Raw genomic sequence first — 24,694 nt, forward strand, 5'->3', positions numbered from 1 at the left:
TTAAAACAAATTAGATTTCTTCCAGCAGTGTTTAACTGTTCTAACTGCTTTACATCTTCTCTAGCACTTGATGTTATCAAAGTTTTAAATTTTTGACAAATTAGTGAATATAAAATGTTATTACAGATTTTATTTTTCTATTCAGTCTAATAGTTTTTGGCTTTTACTGGTTAAAAGTTTAGTGTTTTGCAGTCATTTCTTCCATCTTATTTTATTCTCTTTGTTCCACTTTTTCTGTGTCTTGTTTTGTTTTTCCTTTCTTGGCTCCCTTTGAATTTATTGCAATATTTTTATTGTTATTACATAGCTTCCCTAGGTTTGGAAATTATATATATAAAGAGATTTTATATATATAATATATATAATATATAAGATTATATATATGTGACATATATATGTGTATATATATAATATGGGGGAGGACATAGGGCTAAATCCATATATATATGTATATATAATATGTCCTCCCATATTATATATAAATATATATAATCTTTATATATATAAAGAGATTACTTTAAAATATCAAGGTAAAGACTCAAATAAATGTAGCCTAAAATTAATATATTTACCTTCCTAAGGGCTTTCAACTAGGTCACCTCTGATTACCCTTCATCAGCTAATATATTATGTAGTGTTGTACTTTATTTTTTTTAAGATTTTTAAAAATTTTATTTATTCATGAGAAACACACAGAGAGGCAGAGACATAGGCAGAGGGAGAAGCAGGCTCCCTGCGGGGAGCCTGATGCAGGACTCGATCTCAGGACCACAGGATCATGACCTGAGCCAAAGGCAGGTGCTCAACCACTGAGCCACCCAGACATCCCTTGTATTTTAGTTCTATCTTGTGATTTATAACTCCCTTATTAGTTTTCTGTTGCTACCATAACAACTTACCACAAACTTAACACCTTATCTTATAGTTCTGTAGATCACAAGTCTGACATGGGTCTCTCCCAGGCCAAAGTTGAGGGCTTAGGGGAGCTGCATTCCTTTCTGGAGGCTTTAGGGGAAGATCTGTTTCCTTGTTCATCTCAGATTGTTGGCAGAATTTAGTTCCTTGCAGTTGGAGTATCAGGATCTCCATTTCCTTCCTGGTCGTCTATCTGAGAACTGTTCATAGCTGCTAGAGGCCCCCCATTTTCCTTGCTTCTCCTCCAACTTCCTTCAAAGTTATCAGTGGCAAATCAGGCACCTCTCTTGCTTTGAATCCTTTCTCTTTCTTCCGCCTCATCTTTCTGACCATCTGGGAAAAGGTATCTGCTTTTAAGGACTCATGTGGTTAGATTGAGCCTGCCTGGATAAATCTGAATGATTTCGACATCTCAGGGTTTAAAACCTGAATCACATCTACAAGGTCCTTTTCTCCATTAAGATAATATATTCATGTAGTGCCTGCCTTTGGCACAGATCATGATCCCAGGTTTCTGGGATCCAGCCCTGCATCAGGCTCCCAGCTCATCAGGAAGCCTGCTTCTCCCTCTCTTTCCTGCTCATGCTCTCTCACTATCTCTGTCTCTGTCTCTCTCTCTCTCAAATAAACAAAGTATTTTCTTAAAAAGATAATATATTCACAAATTCCAAAGATTAAGGCATAAAATCTTTGAGGAACCATTATTTTACCTATCACACTCCCCTATTTAATCATTATAATCAAGCTTTACATTCAACATTTACTTTTACTCACATGTAATATTTTCTTTGACTACCATCCCATCTGGCATCGTAGACCTTATTTCTGTATTCACGTTCCTTTTTAGGAGAAATAAGTCCTTTGGAAATTTCCATATTGATGATCTATTATAGATACATTTTCATTTCTGTCTGAAAATGCCTGCCTTTGTCCCTGATAATTAAAGAACTCTAGATATGCAATTCTACATCTCCCATCAGGCCATTAAAACTGAAAGTTATATAACCTAGGATCAATAATGCCCCTACAAGAGAGGGCAGCTTTAGGGCTCTAGTACCATATCATGAACTTGTGGATTTGGAGAATCTTTTGAGGATTTTCCTTTCTTGTAATCCCAGTTGTAAAATTGAAAGGTTTATTTTTATTTATTTTAAAAAAGATCTTATTTATTTATTCATGAGAGACACACGGGGCGCGGGGCGGGGGGGCAGGGCTGGGCAGAGACATAGGCAGAGGGAGAAGTAAGCTCCATGCAGGGAGCCCAATGTGAGACTCGATCCCAGATCTCCAGGATCATGCCCTGAGCTGAAGGTAGTGCTAAACCGCTGAGCCACCAGGGCTGCCTGAAAGGTTTTACTCTTAAAATCACACATAGGCTCCTGCTTCCAGGAAGATAGAGGAAATGTCAGTTTTCCTAATGCTCTTGCTAAATTGAAAAATATACATACCCTGATAATACATGACAAATAAACCATAAGACAACTCTGAAAGTTAGAGAGAAGAAGGAAGGCAAGCTAGAGATCTTAAGGCCCAAGAAACAAGGCCATAAGTTCCCTTGGTTATCTTTCTGCCTCTCATATCTCAGACTTGGTGTGAAAGAAGCCAGAATCCAGAAACACTGGCAGGTGCAGATTTTTTTAAAAGCCCTAACAAATGCCTGCTCAGGCAATGTTATAATTTGCTCCTAATGCAATATAAAGATTGAAATCTATTCTGTATCTAGAAAAAAAAAAAACCTAAATTCCTAAGGGAAAAAAGACACAAATTGGTAGAGTGTATTAAAAAATATGACATGTTCTACAAGAAACTCACCTCAGCTATAACAATATACCCAGACTGAAAACAAAAAATGGAATACAAGACATCATGAAAATATTATCCAAAGAAAAGCAGGAGTGCTATGTTAATATCAGATAAATCAGACATCAAAGCAAAAAAATATAGAAACTGAGAAGAACATTATGTTATCAAAGGAGTCAATCCACCAAGAAGACAAATCCTAAATGTGTATGTACTAAACAATATATCATAAAATATGTGAATAAAAACTGATAAAAGGAGAAATACACAAATTCACAATTAAAGTCAGAGATGAAAACATTTTACCCCCAACACTTAATAGAACAACTAGGCAGAGAATCAGCAAGGATTTAGAAGAACTGAACAACACCATCTCATTCAACAGAATCTGCTAGGCTTTTATAGAACAGTCCATCCAAAAAGAACAGAATCCATCTTCTTTTCAAGTGTCTATAGAACACATATCAAGATAGACCATATTCTTATTCATAAAACAAACTTCAACAAATTTAAAATAATTTAAATAATACAGAGCATGTCCTCTGAGCACAGCTGGAATCAAACTAGAATTCTGTTACCAAAGATAACAGTAGAATCTTCAAACACTTAGAGAATAAAGGACACACTTTTAAATAATCCATGTGTGAAAAAGGAATTCTCAAGGAAAATCAAAATACTTTGAATGAAAATGAAAATGTATCAAAAATCTGTGCGACATAGCTAAAGCAGTGCTGAGATAGAAGTTTCTAACACTAAATACATCAGGAAAGAAGATAAGACAGAAATCAATATAATCTGAGCTCCCAGTTCAAGAACCAAGGAAAAAGAGAGCAAAAAAAGAAGAAAGCCACAGAAGGAAGGAAATAATAAAAATCAGAAGACAGGAATCAATGAAATTGAAAACAAAACAATAGAGAAAATCAATGAAACAAAGAGCTGATTCTTTGAACAGAGCATTAAAATTGAAGCTTCTAGCAAGGCTGATAGAGTAAAAAGAGGAAAGACACCAATCACCATCATCAGGGGAATGTCAATTTAACAGGAGGTATTACTGTAGACCTTACAGCCAGCCAGCAAAAGAATAACAAAGGAACACCACGACTTTGTACACATAAATTTGACAATGTAGACTAAAAGAAAATAATTGAAAAATCAAAGTGGAAAAACACAACCTACCATAATTTGTTCAATATAAAATAGATTATTTTTATCAAGAAAATAGGAAAAGAGGGGGCAAATACAGTAAAACAAAAATGTTTTTGTATTTTTAGGAGCCTCATGTGTTTTTGGCTTGTTTAATTAGGTCCAGAAAAGTTTGGACATTCTTTTATGACCTCATGAAGAATACAAATGATTGTATACCCTTAAAATCATATGCAAACAATGATATGTCACCTTTATTTTCAAGAGATCGACAATAATATTTTTAAAAAATTAATAGAAGTTCTCTGCAACTTACACTGGATGAATAATTTCTTAAGTGATAAAAATATACAAAATAATTACTGGACCATTCTAAAAAATTCAAATCTCAATATTTGAGAATATGGGATCAGCAGTAAGCACTGAGTTATATAATACAGAACTACAAGAATTATATCTCATAGATTAAACTAGAATTTAGTAAATTCTCCTGAGACTATCTTTTGCTTAATTTATTGAATCACACTGATTCCAAATAATTCCTGGGCAAATATAGAATTGACTTAGTTATTGAGGAGCTCAGCTTGTATCTGTGATTTTACATTTATCTATCTATCTATCTATCTATCTATCTATCTATCTATCTATCTATATTCTACTTACAAAAAAGACTAAAATAAAAATCACCAAAGGAATAGAATCATATACAACAAATATATATATTCAAATATGTATTTATTATTTATATAAAGACATCTATCAAATTGAGGTTAATTTTCAATGACTATTATTCAGTATAGACTTGATTAGCTTAGCAGAAGATCTGAAGAGTATTTTGTTTCAGGCAATACTTTCTCAAGCCTTTATTCATCATGTTTCTCTTTTAATAGCTCAACAAGATTCTAATGACTAATTATTCTGTTTGATTTATTCAAAATACACCAAAAGCTAAAATTAAGCTTATTTTTAAAAATGACCAGGTAGGGATCCCTGGGTGGTGCAGCGGTTTGGCGCCTGCCTTTGGCCCAGGGCGCGATCCTGGAGACCCGGGATCGAATCCCACGTTGGGCTCCCGGTGCATGGAGCCTACTTCTCCCTCTGCATGGTCTCTGCCTCTCTCTCTCTCTATGTGACTATCATAAATAAATAAAAATTTTAAAAAAATGACCAGGTATAAGAAACAATGTGTTACCCTGATAAAACCTGTTTTCCCTTCTCAAGTTTTCAACCTTATATAGTCCTTACAATTGCATGGTCAAAGTAGACTTTGCAAAAAAATAGACTTCCCTTCCTAGTGACATAATTTCCAAATCAATGTAATAACACTAAATTTTAAAGTCACTTTTAGTCTATTGAAGGAAAAAAATAGAGGGTGCCTGGATGGCTCAGTTGGTTAAGCATCTGCCTTTGACTCAGGTCTGGATCTCAGGGTCCACGGATCCAGCCCCACATTGGGCTCCCTGCTTGGTAAGGAGTCTGTTTCTCCCTCTGCCCCTCACCCCGCTTGTGCTTTCTCTCTCACGCTCTCTCTCTCTCTCAAATAAATAGTATTTTAAAAAAAGAAAAATTGGAACTTTTCAGGTAATTATATACACAATTGCTAATTTAAATTATAGTGTGAAAGACTCCACAAGTGAAGAAATTACTTATGTTAATTTGTAGTTATAGGAGTTTTTCTGAATATTGTAGCCTTATATTAGTCAAGATTCTCCAAAGAAACAGATCAATGGGATATATGTATAGATATATGAGGAGATGTATTATAGGAATTGGCTCACAGAATTATGGGAAGATGGTCACTGCTGTAATTCTGGTTTTCCAAAACCAGGAACTCATCTCCAAGAACAGGGAAGATGGATTCCACAACTCAAAAAAGATTTTACCCTTCGTCCACTTTTTGTTTTCTACCTGTGTTCTCAATGGATAGGATAAGGCTCCACCTGCACTGGTGAGGGCTGTCTTCTTTACTCAATCTACTGATTCCAATGCTAATCTCTTCCAGAACATCCTCACAGATACACCTTAAAACAATGTTTTATCAGTTATGTGGGCATCCTTAGCCCAGACAAGTTGACACATAAAATTAACCATCACAAGACTCTTAAGCCTGTACAGATATTAATTTTTTTCATTTTATGTGAAATATGTATCATTGACATTGTTATTTTTTATATTTAAAGAAATGAAGCATTTATTTCTGTATTTTCTGTCATTAGTGTGCCAAATGCTTTCACCATTGAAAGCAACAAAATTAATCCTTCTTGGCTGTGACTGATGTTATGATGCACAGTAGCAACAATTCTGATAAACTTAAGTGAGAATGCTCATGGTGCTCCATACTAAGTGGAGTAGGAGTGCCCATTTATTTTCACTGCAGTGGGAGGTGGGGGAAAGGCGAGGAGTGAAAAACTTTAAGTTATGCACTCCTTGGAGAAAAAAAATCTGTAGAATGTTTTTCAGAGCTAAAAAACTATTTTAGAAAGAGGAGTTAATAGCCTTCAGGTAGCATTTATGATTGTGTGTGTGTGTGTGTGTGTGTGTACATGCAGGAAGTTGAGGGATACACAATACCTACAGTTTGCCTTAGGGCTTAAACTATAAACAAATATATCTAGTACTTTTATTTAAAAGTTAGGATAATATAGCTTAAAATATCTTAATTTCTCTATGAGCTTCTAAATGTAACCCATATGATTGGAATTGATAGTTTTTTACATAAAGAGAATGAGAATTATCTAAGACCTCTGTTGTTTCAGTCCACTATTCCACAAGGGTGGGCATTCCAAATTATCAGATAGAAACAGCAACTAGCTTTAATTAAAGGGAATGTCAAAGACATTTACTCCTTAAAATCTTTACAACAATAGCAACTATAGCTTTATATTATATAATATACCGCTAAACTTGGTTTTCTTCTGCTTTCTGTAAAGCTTCAAATATCTTTCTTTCTTAAGTCCTTTTTAGCCACTATGGACACATCTTGACGTTAAGTGTCAAAGTGTGTCCCATACAAAATAGCCAGACTTCAAGCATCAAAATAGAAGGGAAGCAAGGACAAGCACTATTTATTCACAGTTCATTGGTCAACATATGAAAAGACATGGACAATTTTGAATTAGTTGCCTTAGCAATTCTAAGATTTGGATCACATATGCAGATAATGTATTCTACAGAAGTTCTGGAAGGTATCTTGTGAGTCACGTAGCTGGTGTAGAGAGAGAAACCCCATTGGTGGAATGGTGTTTTCATTATGTCCACTGATTATCCTTTTGTGGACCAAAAGGGAAGGAAGATTGCTCCACCAGAAGCCACCCAGTGGAGACTTTTTCCATATATACCTGTAGGCCATCTCCCACTATGTTTAGTCCTCTGAAACAGATTCCATTTATTTAGAATCTAAATATAGAATTTTAGAGATAAAATTGACCTTAAAGATTATTTTACCGATTGAGAAAGTTAGTCTCGACATTATTAACCACCGGGCTAATAAGTGATGAAGCTGGTGATCAAACAATCTCCAAGACTTCTAGTCCAGTTTCCTTGAACTACACTATGCTGCTTTTTTCCCTATCCCTTCTTTTTTTTTTTCTAGGATGAATGTCTTGGTGGCACTTTCCCTTCTTTATACACACAGAACAATCATATTGTTAACCATAACAAGTTAATTCTTAAGGAATCTCTGTATTTTTCTCCAAACAGCCTCAAAACCAGTGGACTTGAAATCATGCACTGGCCCTGTCCCTAATACTACACAGCTGTGCCACATTCCCTGTCCTATTGAATGTGAGGTTTCACCTTGGTCAGCTTGGGGACCTTGTACTTATGAAAACTGTAATGACCAGCAAGGCAAAAAAGGTATGTGCTATTAATATGATGTGCTTAAAACTCCCATCGGTTGAGTCAAACATGAATTATTTTATAATGCTCCTCTGTGCTACTTGTGCTTATTCATCTATGATATTTTCCAGAATGGCCAATGAGTATCGATTGCAAAAGATGAATAAACCTACTCTAATGTTGGTACCAGAACATTAAAACTGAAGTTAATTATCTAAATCTTTGTCCCCTTTTCTGTAAAAAGGATATGATATCTGCTACCAAAGTTTTCTCTAAAGATTCAAAGAGATCATAAACATAAAGCACTTAATTCGGTGCCTGATCCATAGCTAGTCCTCAATAAACAGAACTCCTTATTACTGTGAAGGTAAGAAAGGGAAAAAAAATTTTCTATTGCTCTTTTGATGTAAATGATATATCTAAGAGGAGTAGAATAAATGCAGTGGTTTCTTATGGGCAAGATGGGGTAATTTTCACATGATCTAGTAATTAAAAACATTTTATTTTCTTTCAAAGACAGTATTCTAGTGATTCTAATATGTTCCCATAACAGTAAACAGACATTAATTTTGCTGGAAATTCTAATATGTTCACATATCAATAAGCAGACTTATTAATTTTGGTATACACTGTCCAGAAAGGCAACACTTAGGTACTATTAAAGCACAGAGCATGACTCTGAACACTCCTCATTAGAGTCCAGATGCTTTATATCATCACTAGTTCCTATTTCCAGGGCATCTAAAATCAACTAAGGCTCAAAGAGACGATTTATCTGGGACCATCCAACTTCTCAGAGGTTTCTTTTCAAATTTAATTATGAGATAGTGTTGAAAAATTCAAGGTAATAGCACTTTGTCTGGTCATGAATATTTCTAAATAGCTTGAGATTTCATTGTTTCTTTGAATATTTTATAACTACAGACTTTCCAAATCAACCAAAATCATTTTCTTGGTGCATGTGTATATGTGTATGTGTGTCTTTCTCTTTGTCTCTCTGCTTCTGCCTCTCTACCTCTCTCCAGTCCTATGAAGTAGTTAAGAGATATATGACTTTTCTTGCCTTCCTTCCTTGGCCATTCTGTTCATTCAATCATTTATTCATTTAATAAATGATTAACGAGTTCACATTAAGCTAGAGTTTGGGGATATATTAGTGATTAAAGCAGATATGACTTCTACCCTCAACTCATCCAACTTTCCCTCGAGTTTTCATTCAGCCCTCTGAAATGTTCAACCTATGTCAGTAACAATAAATATGTCCTTCCCCAATAATTCAGGTTTCAAACTGAGGAAGCGACGCATTACCAATGAGCCCACTGGAGGCTCTGGGGGCACTGGGAACTGCCCTCACTTACTGGAAGCCATTCCCTGTGAAGAGCCATCCTGCTATGAATGGAAAGCAGTGAGGCTTGGAGACTGTGAACCAGACAATGGAAAAGAGTGTGGCCCAGGCACTCAAGTTCAGGAGGTTGTATGCATCAACAGTGATGGTGAGTCAGGCAGGTGCATCTACCCTGCTGTTATGAATATCTGTTTAACCCTAGAGAAATGCCTTTGCTTATGTTAAAGTCTCATGTCCCTTCATAACGGGCTTTATTTATAGCAACAGGAATAGCTACTTCTTCCTTTCTTTCTTCTTTCCTTCTTCCTTCTTTCTTTCCCTCCCTCCCTTCTTCCCTTCTCTCTTTCCTTTCTTCTCTTTCTTCCCTTCATTCTTTCTTTTTCTTTTTTTCTTTCCCCCCTTTTTCTCAATCTCTCTCTCTCTCTCTCACTCTCTCTCTCCCTTTTCAGTGGTTGCAATGAGGAGGTTCTTTGGGAATTCACAGGATATTTTTTTATTTGAAAGCAGGTAACATAGAATAAGAATTAAATCATCATAAAGACAATACAGCATTAAATTGCCATTTAAAAATAGCATGGAGAGGTTAATCAGTTGAGCATTCAACTCTTGATCTCAGCTTTGGTCTTGATCTCAGGGTCATGAGTTTAAGCCCTGTATTAGACTCCCTGCTGGGCATGGAGCCTACTTAAAAGAAAAAAATAGCATTGAAAAATAATATTTTCTAAGTAATATTTTAATTTGCCATAGATATTTAAATTAAGAAGGATTGTAAGAATTGGTTGACTTGTATTGAGAAGCCTTTATTTCCTGCCCTGATATTTTGTCTTAGGGAATAATTTAAGTTCTAGACTCCGAAGCCACATGACCTATTGTGGCCTAGATTCCTGAATCAACCTCTGACTTCTGAGGTCTCCCCTCTAGGAATGTCATAGAGCTACTGAGATGGTGATTTTCCACAAGTTTCCTTTCCTGAACCATAAGAATTACCCCAGACTTTCACAACTCGTTTTTGTTTGATAAAATATCCTGTCTTGTTGTTACACTGATGTAAGATTTTTACATTTCTTTCCATGAATGCTGTTACTATTTTGGGGAGATCCCCTTACTCTTCAGTAATCTCTGAGTCACACTTAGGAAACATAGAACTCCTCATGACATAGTTTAAAACCTTTGACTAAGAGCATCTCTAAGGATCTTTTCAACTCTCAAATGCTATGACTTTGCACATCAGAGCAGCATGAGCACCAAGCCCCAGGGTCCCATGATTTGACAGTTTATGCTGTTTACAGCATATGCAGAAACATTCTGGTGCCCCCTCAGGAGCAGTGGAACATCTGGTAACCGTCATAATTCCTTCCATCCTATTTTCTTCCAGCAAGCAGAATTGTTTTCTCCTGTGACTCAGTCACTGTTCAGTAGAGAAAGATACTCTCTGGGATAAGACACTGACAGACACTGCTAGTACTGAGAAATTAGCCTTTCGACTTTGAAACATACAGTGTTGTCTTTGTACAAGGACCAACATCATCATGCAGGGCAGCATTAGGTAAAATCCAAACCAGCACTTGAGGTTGAAAAGTGAAAAGGGGAATTATTGCTCCAGATATTTTGTAGTGAATTTAATGTATTCTGGGTTTTTTTTCTAGATTTTCTGCTTTTCATAGATATAATTACCTATGATACAGCCTCTCTTTAGCTTTTACCCAGTTCTACACTAAAGGGAAAGAAAAGAAGGAGATTGACATCTAATGGGGAAAAGAAGCAAAAGCATTACATTTCGTTGCATTTATACATCTACTTCAAATCTTTATTTGGATTAGATGGCAGTCTATATTATTTTCTTTCTAAGTTGCTCTGAAAATAATGAGTCATATTTATTTCAGCATCACTTGCTGATACTTATTATTTTTTTCCTAAATTCAAATAATTGCTGATACTTATTATTTTTTTCCTAAATTCAAATAATTTATCCTTCTATAGACCTTGGAAGGAACTGGGATCCCACACATTGTATAAGGTGTATTTGAGTGAACTAAGGTGAATAAAAAACAGTAAGATGAAAAGTTCATTGTGCATGGAACTTCTCCCTAAATATTGTTAAATGAAAAATCAAATCTTACTTATTGCAATGATCTTCCTGGATGTTTGTATAAATCCAGTATATTTTAAATATATCAGAGAAGCTGGCTATCTTAAAAATATCAATGGTTAATTTTTATTTTGTCAGGTAAAAAATATTTTGTAACACAAGTAATCACCCCCTAAATTATCTTATGGAACTTTAAAACACTCAAAAGCAGGCAGGAGAATGAGTTATGTAAGTCTACTTATCTTAAAAAGTAATATATATAATAACCTAAAAAGCACATTGGTAACTCACAGTATATATAAGCTGGTTTCACTTTGCCTATCTCCCAGAAAGAATGAATTAAGGAAAAGAAGTGTGTTATTCACTCATTAAAAACAATGATTGTAGTGATTTACTTCCTGACATGGAAAAAGATGAAATACATATGCTATTAATATACTATTAATTAATATAAATTAATATACTATTGATTTGAAAAAGGGCTGTGAAACATTATGCACAATATTGATGATTCCATGTTTATAAGAGAAAGTTTACATTAGCATGCGTAACGTATGTAGTACATTACCTAGCAAAAGGTCTGAAAGGCATTTATATTGTTAAAATACAATGTGGAATTATAAAAAAAAAGTGTTATTGATATTCAATTTGTTATTATTGTCCTTTATCAAGATATGTCTTTCATCATTAAATTTTACTTCCTGACATGAATTTGTTGTGGTGCAATTTCATATTTTAATGGAGGGGTATAAAATCAGGAAAATTCTTTGTTATTGTAAATCCTAGAATTTTATATAGCTGAAACCTAATTGTGCTGATAGAATAGAGCAAAAGCTGGAGACTTGTAAATACTACTCCAGTATTATCATATGGTCACCTGGTAAGTGTTTAGCAGCTGCACCAAATGTTGTTTTGTAATTAAATCGAACCCAGGGAATTAAAGTTGATTAGTTGTACAGACTCTACCCCTAGGCCTGGCTGCAGCTATAGATTTTGTTTTATAATTAAGTTAAAGCTCAACTAGGGAAATGAAAAATTAGAGACTGTGAATGTTAGCAAATAATAAAAAGGCTTTTTTTTTTCTCCCACATTCCTCACAAATTTCACAACTTTGTTAATGACCTCAAAGCATTTAAAGTCTCTTTCTCTCTCTTTTTTCCCCTCAATGTATCCTTTGCCCAGGCTTCCAAAGATCATTAGGATTTGCTGCCGATTATTGTTCATTTTTCTAGTTGTCTTCCAAGAAGCAGGATTGGGGAAGAGTTTTGGGAACATTCAGGGAAGAATGTTATATAGATTCTCTGACAGAGGGTATAAACAGAAATGTGAAATGAAAAAGAACTCAGAAGACAATTAGACTCTACGGAAAGAGAGAAACACTTGATGTATAGCAGAAAAAATATCACTCATAATTTAAAGATCATCAGGGAAGAATTTCCTGATCTCTGAGCACAAATACAGGAACCATTCCAAAGTTCTGGTGATGACATTTGGGGTCGGGAGGGGGGAGAGATCCTAGAGTTTGTTGGATTTTGGTTTTTCTTAAAACCCTATTTCCATTTTTGTGTAATTTGTGTGTTTTATTTAAAGGTATAAATTTGGTGGAGCAAGAGTACTTTTGGTACTCTTGGTTTGTACAATAGCATACTGGTTGGTGAGAGATAGAACAAAGGGAAACTTTCAGGTTGAAAGTGGAAAAGAAAATCCATTGTCTTGGATTGGATTTTGGAAAATCCAAAATCTATTGATTATTTAAGAAGACTGTAAACCAAACATTGTTTCCACATTTCCCTCCCCACTGTTGAAAAAAAAAATGATGCCATCTGTTTCTCATTACTATGTGCTCTATTTCAGATATGAGAATTTCAAAGCCATAGTTTTGTATTTTGTTATTGGTATTATTTTGTAAAGCAGTGAACTTTAACAGTTTCAAAATGCCTACAACCCCTATGCTGCATTTCTTACTCTTCCCCACAGCAGTAAAAGTTAACATATAACCAATGACATTGACATGTATGACTCACACTCATACTTGACACAGATTTTTATGAAAACAAAAAACAATATTTCTGTGGAAGTAAATCAATACAATTCATTAGTACATAGCTCCTAAAGGTACAGTAGAAAAAGCAGTGATCAGCCAGGGCCCTCAAAGTCTATTAGGGCTATTCTTTAAAAAAAAAAAAAAAAAGAAAAGAAAAGAAAAAAAGATTTTATTTATTTATTCATGAGAGACAGAGAGAGAGAGAGGTGGAGACACAGGCAGAGGGAGAAGCAGGCTCCATGCAGGGAGCCCAATGTGGGATCCTGGGATCACGCCCTGAACCAAAGACAGATACTCAACCACTAAGCCACCCAGGCTTCTCTATTAGGCTATTCTTGAAGACCCATGGATCTTGCTCAAACTTATTTCTCTTCTATTGGATAAAGCGTATCAAAATTTAAATAAATGAAAATGCCATTATTATATAGATAACCTGTGATCACTCTAATTTATTTGTTAAAACCAGCTGACTTTAAATGTTATTAACAACAAATGTTTTCCCTATACCCAAAATTTGACTGTAACATACAATTATATCATGCCATCATGGTTAAAAGCTATTGGAATATTAAGTATGTCTGCCAACAAATGCCTCATATACAAATAAAAGTACTACATCAATAATATTAGATATTTACAGGTCATATATAAATGAATATAAAATATACAGGCATATGTATATATTCATTATATGCAAATATTTTTCCAGTTTACCCTATGAGATGCTAGATCTATTTTTGCAAAGAATGTTTAGATCCCCCAGTGTCAGAATCTCCCTAAGTCTGCTATTAAATTAGATTCCTAAGTCTTCTCTCAATGAACTCAAAAGGAATTTCCTCCAAAAGGAAGGCACATGTTTAGCCTAAATCACATTGTACAAATACTTTAAGCATTGTGATCAACACTTCTCATTTAGAGAATGGTGGAGGCCTCCAGAAATTGAAGTTCTTAGATGTAAGCTAAGGATAAACCTAGTTAACAAGACTGTTTAGGGGCAACACTCTTGGGCCTGCTATGTTAACTGTTTTGCACAGGGAAACAGCAAAGTTGCAGACTTAATCTGATTAGGGGAGATACTCTGAAATTCAAATTAAACCACAAAGGTTGTGATTTTAGGAAAAAAGCTGGGCTTTTATACTCACACCAGTCAGCTGTTGGTTCATAGCTGCTGGAGGAAAAAAGAAGGTGGGTCCCAGAAACTTCAAGCTCTCTACATTAGCCAGACAACACTCGTGTCCAAGGTCATTCAACTGAAGGTCAGGAATGAGATACTAGCAGAATATGAGAGATGGGTACAAAGATCCAGTAAAAGGGATCACAGGAGTCCTAAGGTGCACAACAATATTGTCCAGGTCGAAATCCAGTTATAGTGGGAAGATTTATAAATGTTGTATATACTAAACAAACCTAAAACCTAATTGTGTCTTCTACACTACAGAGGAATGCCCATGAGTATATGGGTTCTCCAGTTTCAGAAAATGATTTGATAGAACATTTTAGCTGACAAATATGCAGTACTCTTTACATTCATTGCTTGAATAATAACAAGAGAAGAGCTGAGTTCTGCAAAATAAAATAAAATTTTGGGGGTACCTGGGTGCCTCAGTTGGTTACGCATATGCCATTGGCTCAGGTCAGGATCCCAGAGACCTGCAGTTGAGCCCTACACCAAGGCTTCTCCCTCTCTCCCAACTTGTGCTCTCTCTCTCTCTCTATCAAATAACATATTTTAAAAATTAATAAATAAAATTGAATTTTAAGGTACCTCTAGCAGTATACAGAAAGAGGTATGGAGTTTGGGGATCATAAATAAAGATGTAAGAAAGGTCTAGTAGAAGTGAGAGTAAGGATCTCAAGGAAGAAAAAGTTTGAGGAGGGCCATAATTCACTAGAAATACCCTTTGGTATGAATCAGGTGATCTGCCTTACAGGTTTGTTCAGGACAATACCATTTTCTTGAGGTCATTACTAATACCATCCGTTTTGTCCCCGTAAGTGTCCTGCCTTGAAAAGCAAGTGATATGATCACCCTAAAAATGACTGATACATTTTGAGACAGAGGAGACAAAAATTTGGAACCAAAGTTTTAGGAGAAATATTAGCTCCATGAAAATCCTAATAGAAAGTAAAGAGAGGGATGATCCATAGCCACTTAAGAAGTTGCTGAATTCTTCTCTGGAATTCAAGTAATTCTATTTGAATGTTAAGAGAAAATGGAACTTCAGAAGGCTGAAAAATCTGAAAACAAGCATCAGACACTGAGATTGTTTAATATTTGAGAACCTTTCTGAAGTTCTCAAGAATATTTTTAAGAACTTCAAAGAACATTCATAAATATTTTTTTTCCTTTCCCCAGGGAGAATAACTTTTGTGCCATATTTTCTCATAATTATTTTATCAGTGATGGACAAGAACATCATTATACACAAGAGGAAGTTATGAAAACTTAAGTTAAAATTTATGTAATTCTATTAAGGGAAACTAGCCTAAATAAGATTTTGGCGAGAACTCCAAGTTCAGATCAATTCAAATGTCTGTAGAGCTGATGAGAACACAATTTCAAAAGCATGATCACTCTCTGGAACTGGAATCTACTTCTTAACACAAATTACACAGCCATTACATGGAAAAGCTGATCTTTTAAATGCAAGAATAAGTCCTATAACTGAATTGTTTTTCCATAATTTAAGCAACAAATCAACTAAGAAGTTCCCTTCCTGGAGAATGCTATGCTATTTAATGTGTTCGGAATATAATTAGGTTGGATGTTATGCTTAAATCTAAGGTCTCTTACTTTACAATTAGGATCATCTAACACTGTTGGTAGGAGTTTTTCTGTAATTGGGTTGAGATTCTCTATTTAATTTGTTGTAAGGATGAAAATCATTATAGCTTTTTAGAAAATTTAAGGCAGTAGGTTATTCTTTAATGGTGGTTTGTAGTGATCACGATTTTATTCTGGCTTAAAAAAATCTAGCACAAAATAACCTGATCTGTCTGCTGTATTGTGTGTGTATGTGTGTATTATATTTTGATATATTATTAATAAAATTATTTTTTGTTTGTAAGAAAACCATCTGGATTGAGCCATGTGTTCTTTTACACATAAATGTCTTAGCACAGAGTAGGGTTTTATAAAGAATTTTCTATTTAAAGTAAGGGAGAATTAGCAGAAGACTGAGATGAAAGTTCAGTATGGGGCAGCCTGGGTGGCTTAGTGGTTTAGTGCCGCCTTTGGCCCAGGGCATGATCCTGGAGACCCGGGAATCGAGTCCCATGTCGGGCTCCCTACATGGAGCCTGCTTCTCCCTCTGCCTGTCTCTGCCTCTCTCTCTCTCTCTCTCCCTCCCTCTCTCTCTCTATGTGTGTGTCTCTCATGAATAAATAAATTTAAAAATCTTTAAAAAAAAAAAGTTCAGTATGCAATAGCTTACTTACCACTTCATGAGATACAATATAAATTTCCCACTAAGTGTTTGCTATCACTTCAAATAGGAAATATAAGGGGGAAAAAAAAGATGAAGAGCCTTTCACTCTATCATAGGTAGTCAAGTGCTTGAACAAAACTCAAGGCAGTCAGTTTGTTCATAGCTGGGTCAGTGAAAGCCAGTATGGATGAAAAGGACAACTTTCAGTCAAATTAAACAGGAATTGAATTATTAAACCTCTAACAGATGCATCTCTTTCCTTATATTATCCCTTGTTTGCTTCTTCAGCTCTGCCTCTCTCTTATCTCCTGTCAGAGATTGTACTTCCATGACCTCATTGGTTTTACTTTCCTCTGATTCCCTTCATACCTCTCAGGCTATGTATCATTTACCTATTACTTGCTAACATGTCACCTTAAAACTCACTGGTTGAAAACAAACCCAGTTAGGATTTCCCATGATTCTGGGAGGTTCCCGGGCTCATTTATGGAGATTGGCTATGACTGGAAGATCCAGGATGGCCTCCCTCATATATTTTACAGTTGGTGCTGTGTGCTGAGGTACACAGGTGCTTCTCTACATGCGCTCTCATCCTCTAACAAGCTAGACTAGCTTTCTTACATGGTGGCTTTCAGGCACTCCTCTTAGAGGACAAAAAACAAGCTGACAGGCTCTTGAACTACCCATTGTCTCTTCTGCCACATTCTCTTGGTCAAAGCAAGTCACAGTGACAACTCAGATTTAATGGGTAGAGAAATAGACTCTATCTCCTGATAAGAGACATTACAAAGAATTACAGCAAAAAAAAGTAGCCTCTGGTCACAGTTGTTTTCATTCCTTCCACATGCAAAGTACACCCCCTCTTAACCCAAGAGCACCAAAATTCTCATGCAGTTTTATCATTCACTACTCAGGACCTGTGTTTGATTAGAATATAGATGAGGTTTGTCAAATACATCAGTTGGGTGTGACTATTCTTTTATTTTTATTTATTGATGGACCGATGGTACATATTAACTTTGAGCTCTTATTTTCAGAGGAGCTGTGGGGTTTTGTCCCCCACAAGGAAACTTGTCTCTTTTGTGCACTTCAAAATACTTTAGTATTATCCTTTAGTCATAGATTCTTTTAGAGGAAAAAAGAAAATATACAATATAAAAAATACATATAACATTCTTACTATGTACCATCTTATTTGATTAACTTAGAATTATAGAACTTGTCATCTTAAATAGAATTGTAGTTTGTATTTTCCACATAGTACCACACACACACCAAAAAACATTATTATTTTAGATCATAAGATTATTTATTTTTAAAATGCTTTTGGCCAATGTTTAAGTGCTTTTGTTCCTAACTTGTATATTTCCAGTCCTTTCTGTTTTCTAAAAATGTATTTTATTGTAGTGCTTAAATTTTCTTCTTACTAATTAAATCCTATATCCAGAAACCTTCCCTATGAGCTTACAAAGATCTTTTGATTATTGTGGGGCTTGGGGGACTTTTTTTTTTCTCTTGAAGATAATCCAATCCTACAGAATCTTTCAGTTTAACTCAACATCAGAATTTTTAAGGTGTTGGCAAACAAGGAAAATATGACCTTCATATTAAAAAGTACTTTAATTTCTGGACACTAAAAAAGCGAATCATTCAAGCAATTTACTGATTACAAAGAAACTGATTTCAGATTGAAACCCAAACTCTGTTGTTTCTAGGGTATGGCCTATTAACTAGAAAGATAAAATATCTCCCCCTAATTCTCTCCACACATACAACATATAATGATGTAACAGGGACCAGAAAATAGATTCTCCCATTCAAAACCAAGAAAAATAGGAAGCATTCAGAAGTGTCTGGTCTTTATCAATTCTTAAATCCAGCCTGCTCACTCTTTACTAGGGACAGGGGAAATTCCTTGATCTCAGCCTATTTTTGTTCTCTGAAAGTGATTCCCTAGTCTATTATTCATTCCACTTGGCTCTTTGTTCTTCACTCTGGGCTCTTGGATTTTCCATAGATGCCTTTCCCTTTTTATAAGAAATGACTTGTATTTGTGGCTGATGAGCTTTCTTAATCTGCCCTCTGTCTATGTAAATCACAGAGCCCAGGGGCCTTTCTTTCATTTTGAACAGTCTCATTTTCTCTAAGACCAAGTTGGCTGTGTTTTAACAATACAACACTTAATGTTTTGGGCTTATTAAGAATCTCATTGTAGATTACTCCATGTCCCGAAAGCCATATGCATAATTTATATAATTTATTTTTGAGAAAAGCCTCTCTTTACTTTGGACCATGTATGAGGCTACTATGGAAAATGGCATTAAGATTCTTAGAAGTTCTTCTATGTGGAAATGTCTATTTTATATGAGAGAGTTTTCTAGGAATCACTTAACTATTTTTGAGGTATTATCAAAGAATTTTTAGGTATATCCTTAAATTGATTTTTACCTTAGGCCATTTATTACCCTGAAAATCCTTTGCCAGATGACTCGAGGTGAGAAACCATTCTATTTTCCATGTCAGCACATCATTCCAAATGCACACAGAATTATTCCCTCTTTAGTTTATTCTCTCCTTATAGCATATCATCCTCCAGAGGAAAAATTAAATAGACATTTTTAACACTTTTCCTGAAAATACCCTTATCTGTATCCACAGGTCCATTAGTACATTTTCCATTTTGCAAGTTTCCATAAGTAACTATTTTGCCAACTTTTCACCAATATGTGACATGAGACTCTGTCTCCATTCTCCATTAAATATCTTCACACCAAATTTTAGCTTTTACCTCTCCTCCTCCAAGTCTCAAATTCATTGCTACATATTATAGTTTTAGTTTTGGTTTTTGTTAAAGCAGTACCACATTTCTAGGTACTAAGTTCTGTATCAGATATGTATGCTGCATAACATACCACCCTACACTTAATGATTTAAATTTTTTTTCTCAATTCTATTGATTGGCAAGGCAGTTCTGGGATCACTGATGCAGCTGTGTTCAGCCAGAGGGCTGGCGTGACTGGGATGTGTAAGTTGCCCTCATTAATATCAATGAAGTTACCTTAGTTTTCTTCCATGTGTCCCCTCGTACTCCTGTAGAGCAAGCATATGGGCTTCTTTTCGAGGTGATCTCAAGACATTGTTCCAAAAGGGCAAAACAGATGAATGATCTCTTCATGTCTGCATCTGGAACAATCATAAGATCACTTCTATCATATTCTTTGGGTCAAAGCACGTTACAAGGCCAGCCAGATTCAAGGGACAGTAGAATCAATTCTACTTCTGATAGGAGGTACTCATCAGAATTTGTAGATGTATTTAATCTATACAGGCTACTTGTTCTGCTTCCTATATGCTGTATATTTTTTTCCCTCTGCTTCTTCCTTAAATGTTAACATTCCCTTTCAACCTTCTACTATAAGGCTCTATCTGGAAGGCCCAACTAAAACCCACTGACATTTCAAAATCACTATGTACCAATGTGAGACTCATCATCTTTCCTCCAAAGTTCATTTCCTCTCCAGTATTTCTAACCTAGTTCATAGCATCACAATTTGCTTATTCCTGATAGAGTGACATCTATGAAGAGACATGAAAGAAGTAATAAAGTCCTATAAGAATCTGGGGAGATAATATTCTAGGCAGAAGGAACACCAAATGCAAGACCTTGGGGTAGGAGCTACTTTGAATCTGAGAACAACAGGGCAGCCAGTGTGTTTGGAGTAGGGTAAACTAGGGAAGAATAATCAGGAATGAGGTTAGAGAGGCTATGAAGGAGTGAGGCCATCCAGGATCCTTGTCATTTACTCTAAGATGAGAATCTCTTGAAGGGTGTAAACTAACAGAAGTGATTTGTGCTTTTAAAGAATAACTCATGATGCTTTTGCATCAGATTTTCCTTATTCTGGAACTATAAGTATATAACCATAAATCCTCTCTTCATTATGCCAGTTAACTGCTTAAAACCTCTTGTTGGCTTCCTGTTTGTTGCTTTTTTAATATCAAGTTCAAAGCCATTTGGGAATCACAGAATGCCCCTCCAATCTCATCCTGCCCTCTTACCAATCGCCTTTTATGCCCTTCTATTTGTTACATCATTGTACATCTTCTAGAATTTGGTTATTTACACTTTACTGTTGCCTACTATCCCTTTTATACTCATAGTTACCGTAGGATAGAGATCATACCTTATTTACTTTTTATACCTATTTCCTAGCACTGTTTCACATAGTAGATTGTCAATAAATCTCTGATTCATGGCTAATTTCTTTTTTTTTTAATCCCTAAACATCACATCTTTTCAGGAAATGACTCTTAGTTTCTCCTTAAGTAAATTTTTATTATTACTCTCACCCAAAAATTCAAACTTTGCCTACCAGATGCCAGACAAAACATGACACCAAATTGCATACTCTATTACCATCTCAATATGCCTTCAAATTCTATTACACGAAAGTCCCAGAGCACCAGAGAAAACAGCTACTTCATTTGCATAAAGAGAAAAATAAACCGAATGTTCATAAAGTCTATAATCTGGAGGATTCCTCTCACAGTATTTTATTATTAGACTCTTTTTTTGTGGAGACTCAATTTTCTGGACCCCAGTTATTGAGGCACTGAGTATAGGTTTAAACGCTAATTTTGCCACTCTTTTTGTCAGGTACTTTAAGTCCCCTGTGACTAAGTTTCCTCATCTGTGAAATATAAATATTCATAATAGTGTTGTAGAGTATGCATGAGTTAATATATACTAAGTGCTAAGAAATGCACCTGAACATAATAAAAACTATTTTAAGTATTTGCTGTTCTCTATCATTCATCTGAGATGAGTTCAATAGTGAAAAAGTTAACTAAGCACCAAAACTGTTCTTTTTTCTTTGTTTGGCTAAGAACAAGAGTTTTATTAATTACCTATATCGATCAAATGATTTATAATCTATCTCATTTATTTTCATAACATCTTCGCTAAATAAGTGTACCTTTTTTCAAAGCATATGTATGTATGTATGTATGTATGTATATATTTCCTTAAAGAAATAAGTGCCTAGTTCTTATTCTATTAGATATCAGAAAATAATAAGTATATAATAGTAAATTCCATAATAGAAAATCATATCATGTATTTCACTTGTTAAATTCCATAATATAAAATCTTTTTACCTGTTTCCTAGATGAAGGAAATAGATCTCTGAATTGAGATTTCTTTTTTTTCCACTTGACACATATTATTGATTCAAACTAGTATTGAGCTAGTAATGTCTTCTGAAGAGAACCAATATTATTTCAGTTTGACTAAATTTTGAAAATTAATTATTGTAACAATTTGCTATTAATTTAAGGTAGATTATGACTGTGCATTTTTTATATGTATGACATAAAAATTGCACCCAAATATATGACACACAAAAAATTGTAGTCTTTCTTTCCTTAGTAAGATAACAAGTTACTGACTATAGCCAGAAATTGGACTTCTCTTATATAAAATTAGACAAGATTTTCATGGAATGGCAATTAAATATAATGAGAAACGAAATCTGTAGTAATTTTGAACTTCAAAACCACTGGTATTTAGCACTACATTATGTAGGAGCTGGAAAAAATATATCTTCCAAAAAAACTTACCAAAAATCCATATTGGGAAGTGAAAGAGGAGATGCTGTTCAGCTGTGATCCTCAATCTGAGATTTATTATTTCAGGGACACCTATTGTTGAAATAGGTAATGAAGTATGAAAAGCCATAACACTACAGTTTTTTTTCTTGACTTTCAGCTTTATCAATTGGCTAAAAGAAGGTAAAGAATTTTAAGTAAATTAGTAAAAAATTTAAATCTTTGATCTTCTATCTTAAAATTTTAAAATTTTTGATCAAAGAGATTGCTGAATTGACAGAAAATTTTAAAAAATATATATTAATCATGTTTTCCTTGCCTCCTCAACGTTCATTCATTCTCTTCTCTCATCAACTGTGCTTCTGATTTTTTTCCTGAGGAATTCATCCATCCCCTACAACTATTCACAAGGCTTGCTAGGATTGATCACATCTCCCAGCCAAAGCTGTATCCCATCTACCTGGCTATGGTGATTTAAGGATGAACATATGACCCAATTTGGACTAGCAATAGAAAAAATACCCAAGAACCTGTGCAGAAATAACTAAAAGGAACATTGGAACAGTCCAACCTCACTACATAACATTGATAATATAAAAGGCAGACAGGAGAGATGGAGGTGTTTATTGGCATATTTTGAGCTGTTTTATTTATCTTCACCTGAAGCCACTTTTAATCTTTACCCAAACCATTTTTTAAACCGGTAAAGTCTCTTCATTATTTTTAGCTCCAAGGATATCTAACTGAAACAGGAAAGACAGTCGTTTCTTTGACTGAGTGACTCCCTGGGTTGTACTCCCAGATGTACCCGAAATGCACCAGTAAACAAGTATTCACTCTCCATTTTCCTTAAGAATATAATTTGCAAATATATAAGACATTTGCAAAATCCCTATATTATACTAAAGAAGAGTCTAATGAAGCTCTTCCGAATGAGTTTCTTCAGAAGGTTTCTCAGTAGAAAGAATGCAGGGTGACAGTCTAGTTGGAAGAAGAGAAAATTGTTCTGTCTGCATAGAGCATTTGATGTTAGATTAAGAAAACATCAGTTGTCTTGACCAAAGCAGACCTTGTAAGCCAACAGAAATGGTGGAGTATCTAAAGTGCCTCAAGTCATCGTTTTTCTTTTTTTTGTCATTATCATCTAAAAATCTTTTTTCATTCCTTGTCTCTTCTACCCTTTTTTTAATTGATAGTAATACTTTTTTTTTTAATTGAAGTATAGTTGACACAATGTTACATTAGTTTCAGGTATACAGCCGAGTGATTCTGCAACTCTCTATGTTATGCAATGCTTACCGCAAGGGTAGCTGCCATCTGTCAACAAACAACAATATTATAATAGCATTGACTGTATTCCCTATACTATACCATTCATCCCCAAGACTTAATTCATCTCATAACTGGAAACCTGTGTCTCCTACTCCCTTTCACCTATTTTGCCCTTATTTTTTAATGGCTGAGTAATATTTCTATGTGGTGTGCATGTATGTGTGTCCTTGTGTGTGTGTGTATGTGTGTGTGTGTGTGTGTATCAATCACATCCTTTTTATCCATTGATCTATTGATGGACAGTTAGGTTGCTTCCATATCTTGGCTTTTGTGAATAATGCTGCAATACACATAGGGCTGCATATGTATTTTCATATTAGTGTTTTTAGTTATGGGAGTTAAATAGCCAATAATAGAGTTACTGCATCATATGGCAGTCCTATTTTTAATTTTCTGGGGAACCTGCATACTATTTTCCGCAGTGGCTGTACCAGTTTGCATTCCTACCAGTAGTACACAAGGATTCCCTTTTGTCCACATTCTTCTCACCAGTACATTTTAGTTCTTGTCTTTTGGATACTAACCATTCTGGCAGGTGTAAGGTGATATGTCATCATGATTTTTATTTGAATTTATTTTATAATTAATGGTAGCATTTTTTCACGTGTCTCTTGGCCATCTCTATGTCTTCTTTGGAAACTTATCTATTTATGTCCTCTGTCTATTTTTAGTTAAATTATTTGTTTTTGGATGTAAAGTTGTATAAGTTCTTCATATATTTTGGATATTAACCTTTTATCAATTATATTATTTGCAGATATCTTCTCCTATTCAGTAGGTTGCCTTGTTGTTTTGTTGATGGTTTCCTTTATGTGCATAAGTTTTTTTTATTTTGGTGTCATCTCAATAGTTTCTTTTTGCCTTTGTTTCTCTTGCCCAAGGAGACTATCTAGAAAAATGCTGTTAAGATCAACTTCCAGGAGATTACTGCCTATGTTTTCTTTAAGGAGTTTTATGATTTTAAATCTCACATTGAAGTGTTTAATCCATTTTGATTTTTTTTTGTATATGGTGTAAGAAAGTGGTCCAGTTTCATTCTTTTGCATGTAGCTATCCAGTTTTCCCAATACCATTTGTTAAAGAGACTGTACTTTTATCATTGCGTATTCTTGACTCCTTTGTTGAATATTAATTTACCATATACTTATGGGTTT

At 34.8% G+C, this 24,694-nt stretch overlaps 1 protein-coding gene across 1 annotated transcript in view; it reads left to right on the forward strand.

The window, feature by feature from the left end:
• THSD7A (thrombospondin type 1 domain containing 7A) overlaps positions 1–24,694 on the forward strand; it is a 423,389-nt gene that overhangs the window by 258,530 nt on the left and 140,165 nt on the right. Inside the window, exons 5-6 of the mRNA XM_072783986.1 lie at positions 7,558–7,713; positions 8,976–9,188. Coding sequence (XP_072640087.1) covers positions 7,558–7,713; positions 8,976–9,188 — 369 coding nt within the window. The remainder of the gene's footprint in view (positions 1–7,557; positions 7,714–8,975; positions 9,189–24,694) is intronic.

Source organism: Canis lupus, chromosome 18 (assembly GCF_048164855.1).
Source record: "Canis lupus baileyi chromosome 18, mCanLup2.hap1, whole genome shotgun sequence".
Taxonomy (NCBI): Eukaryota; Metazoa; Chordata; class Mammalia; order Carnivora; family Canidae; genus Canis; species Canis lupus.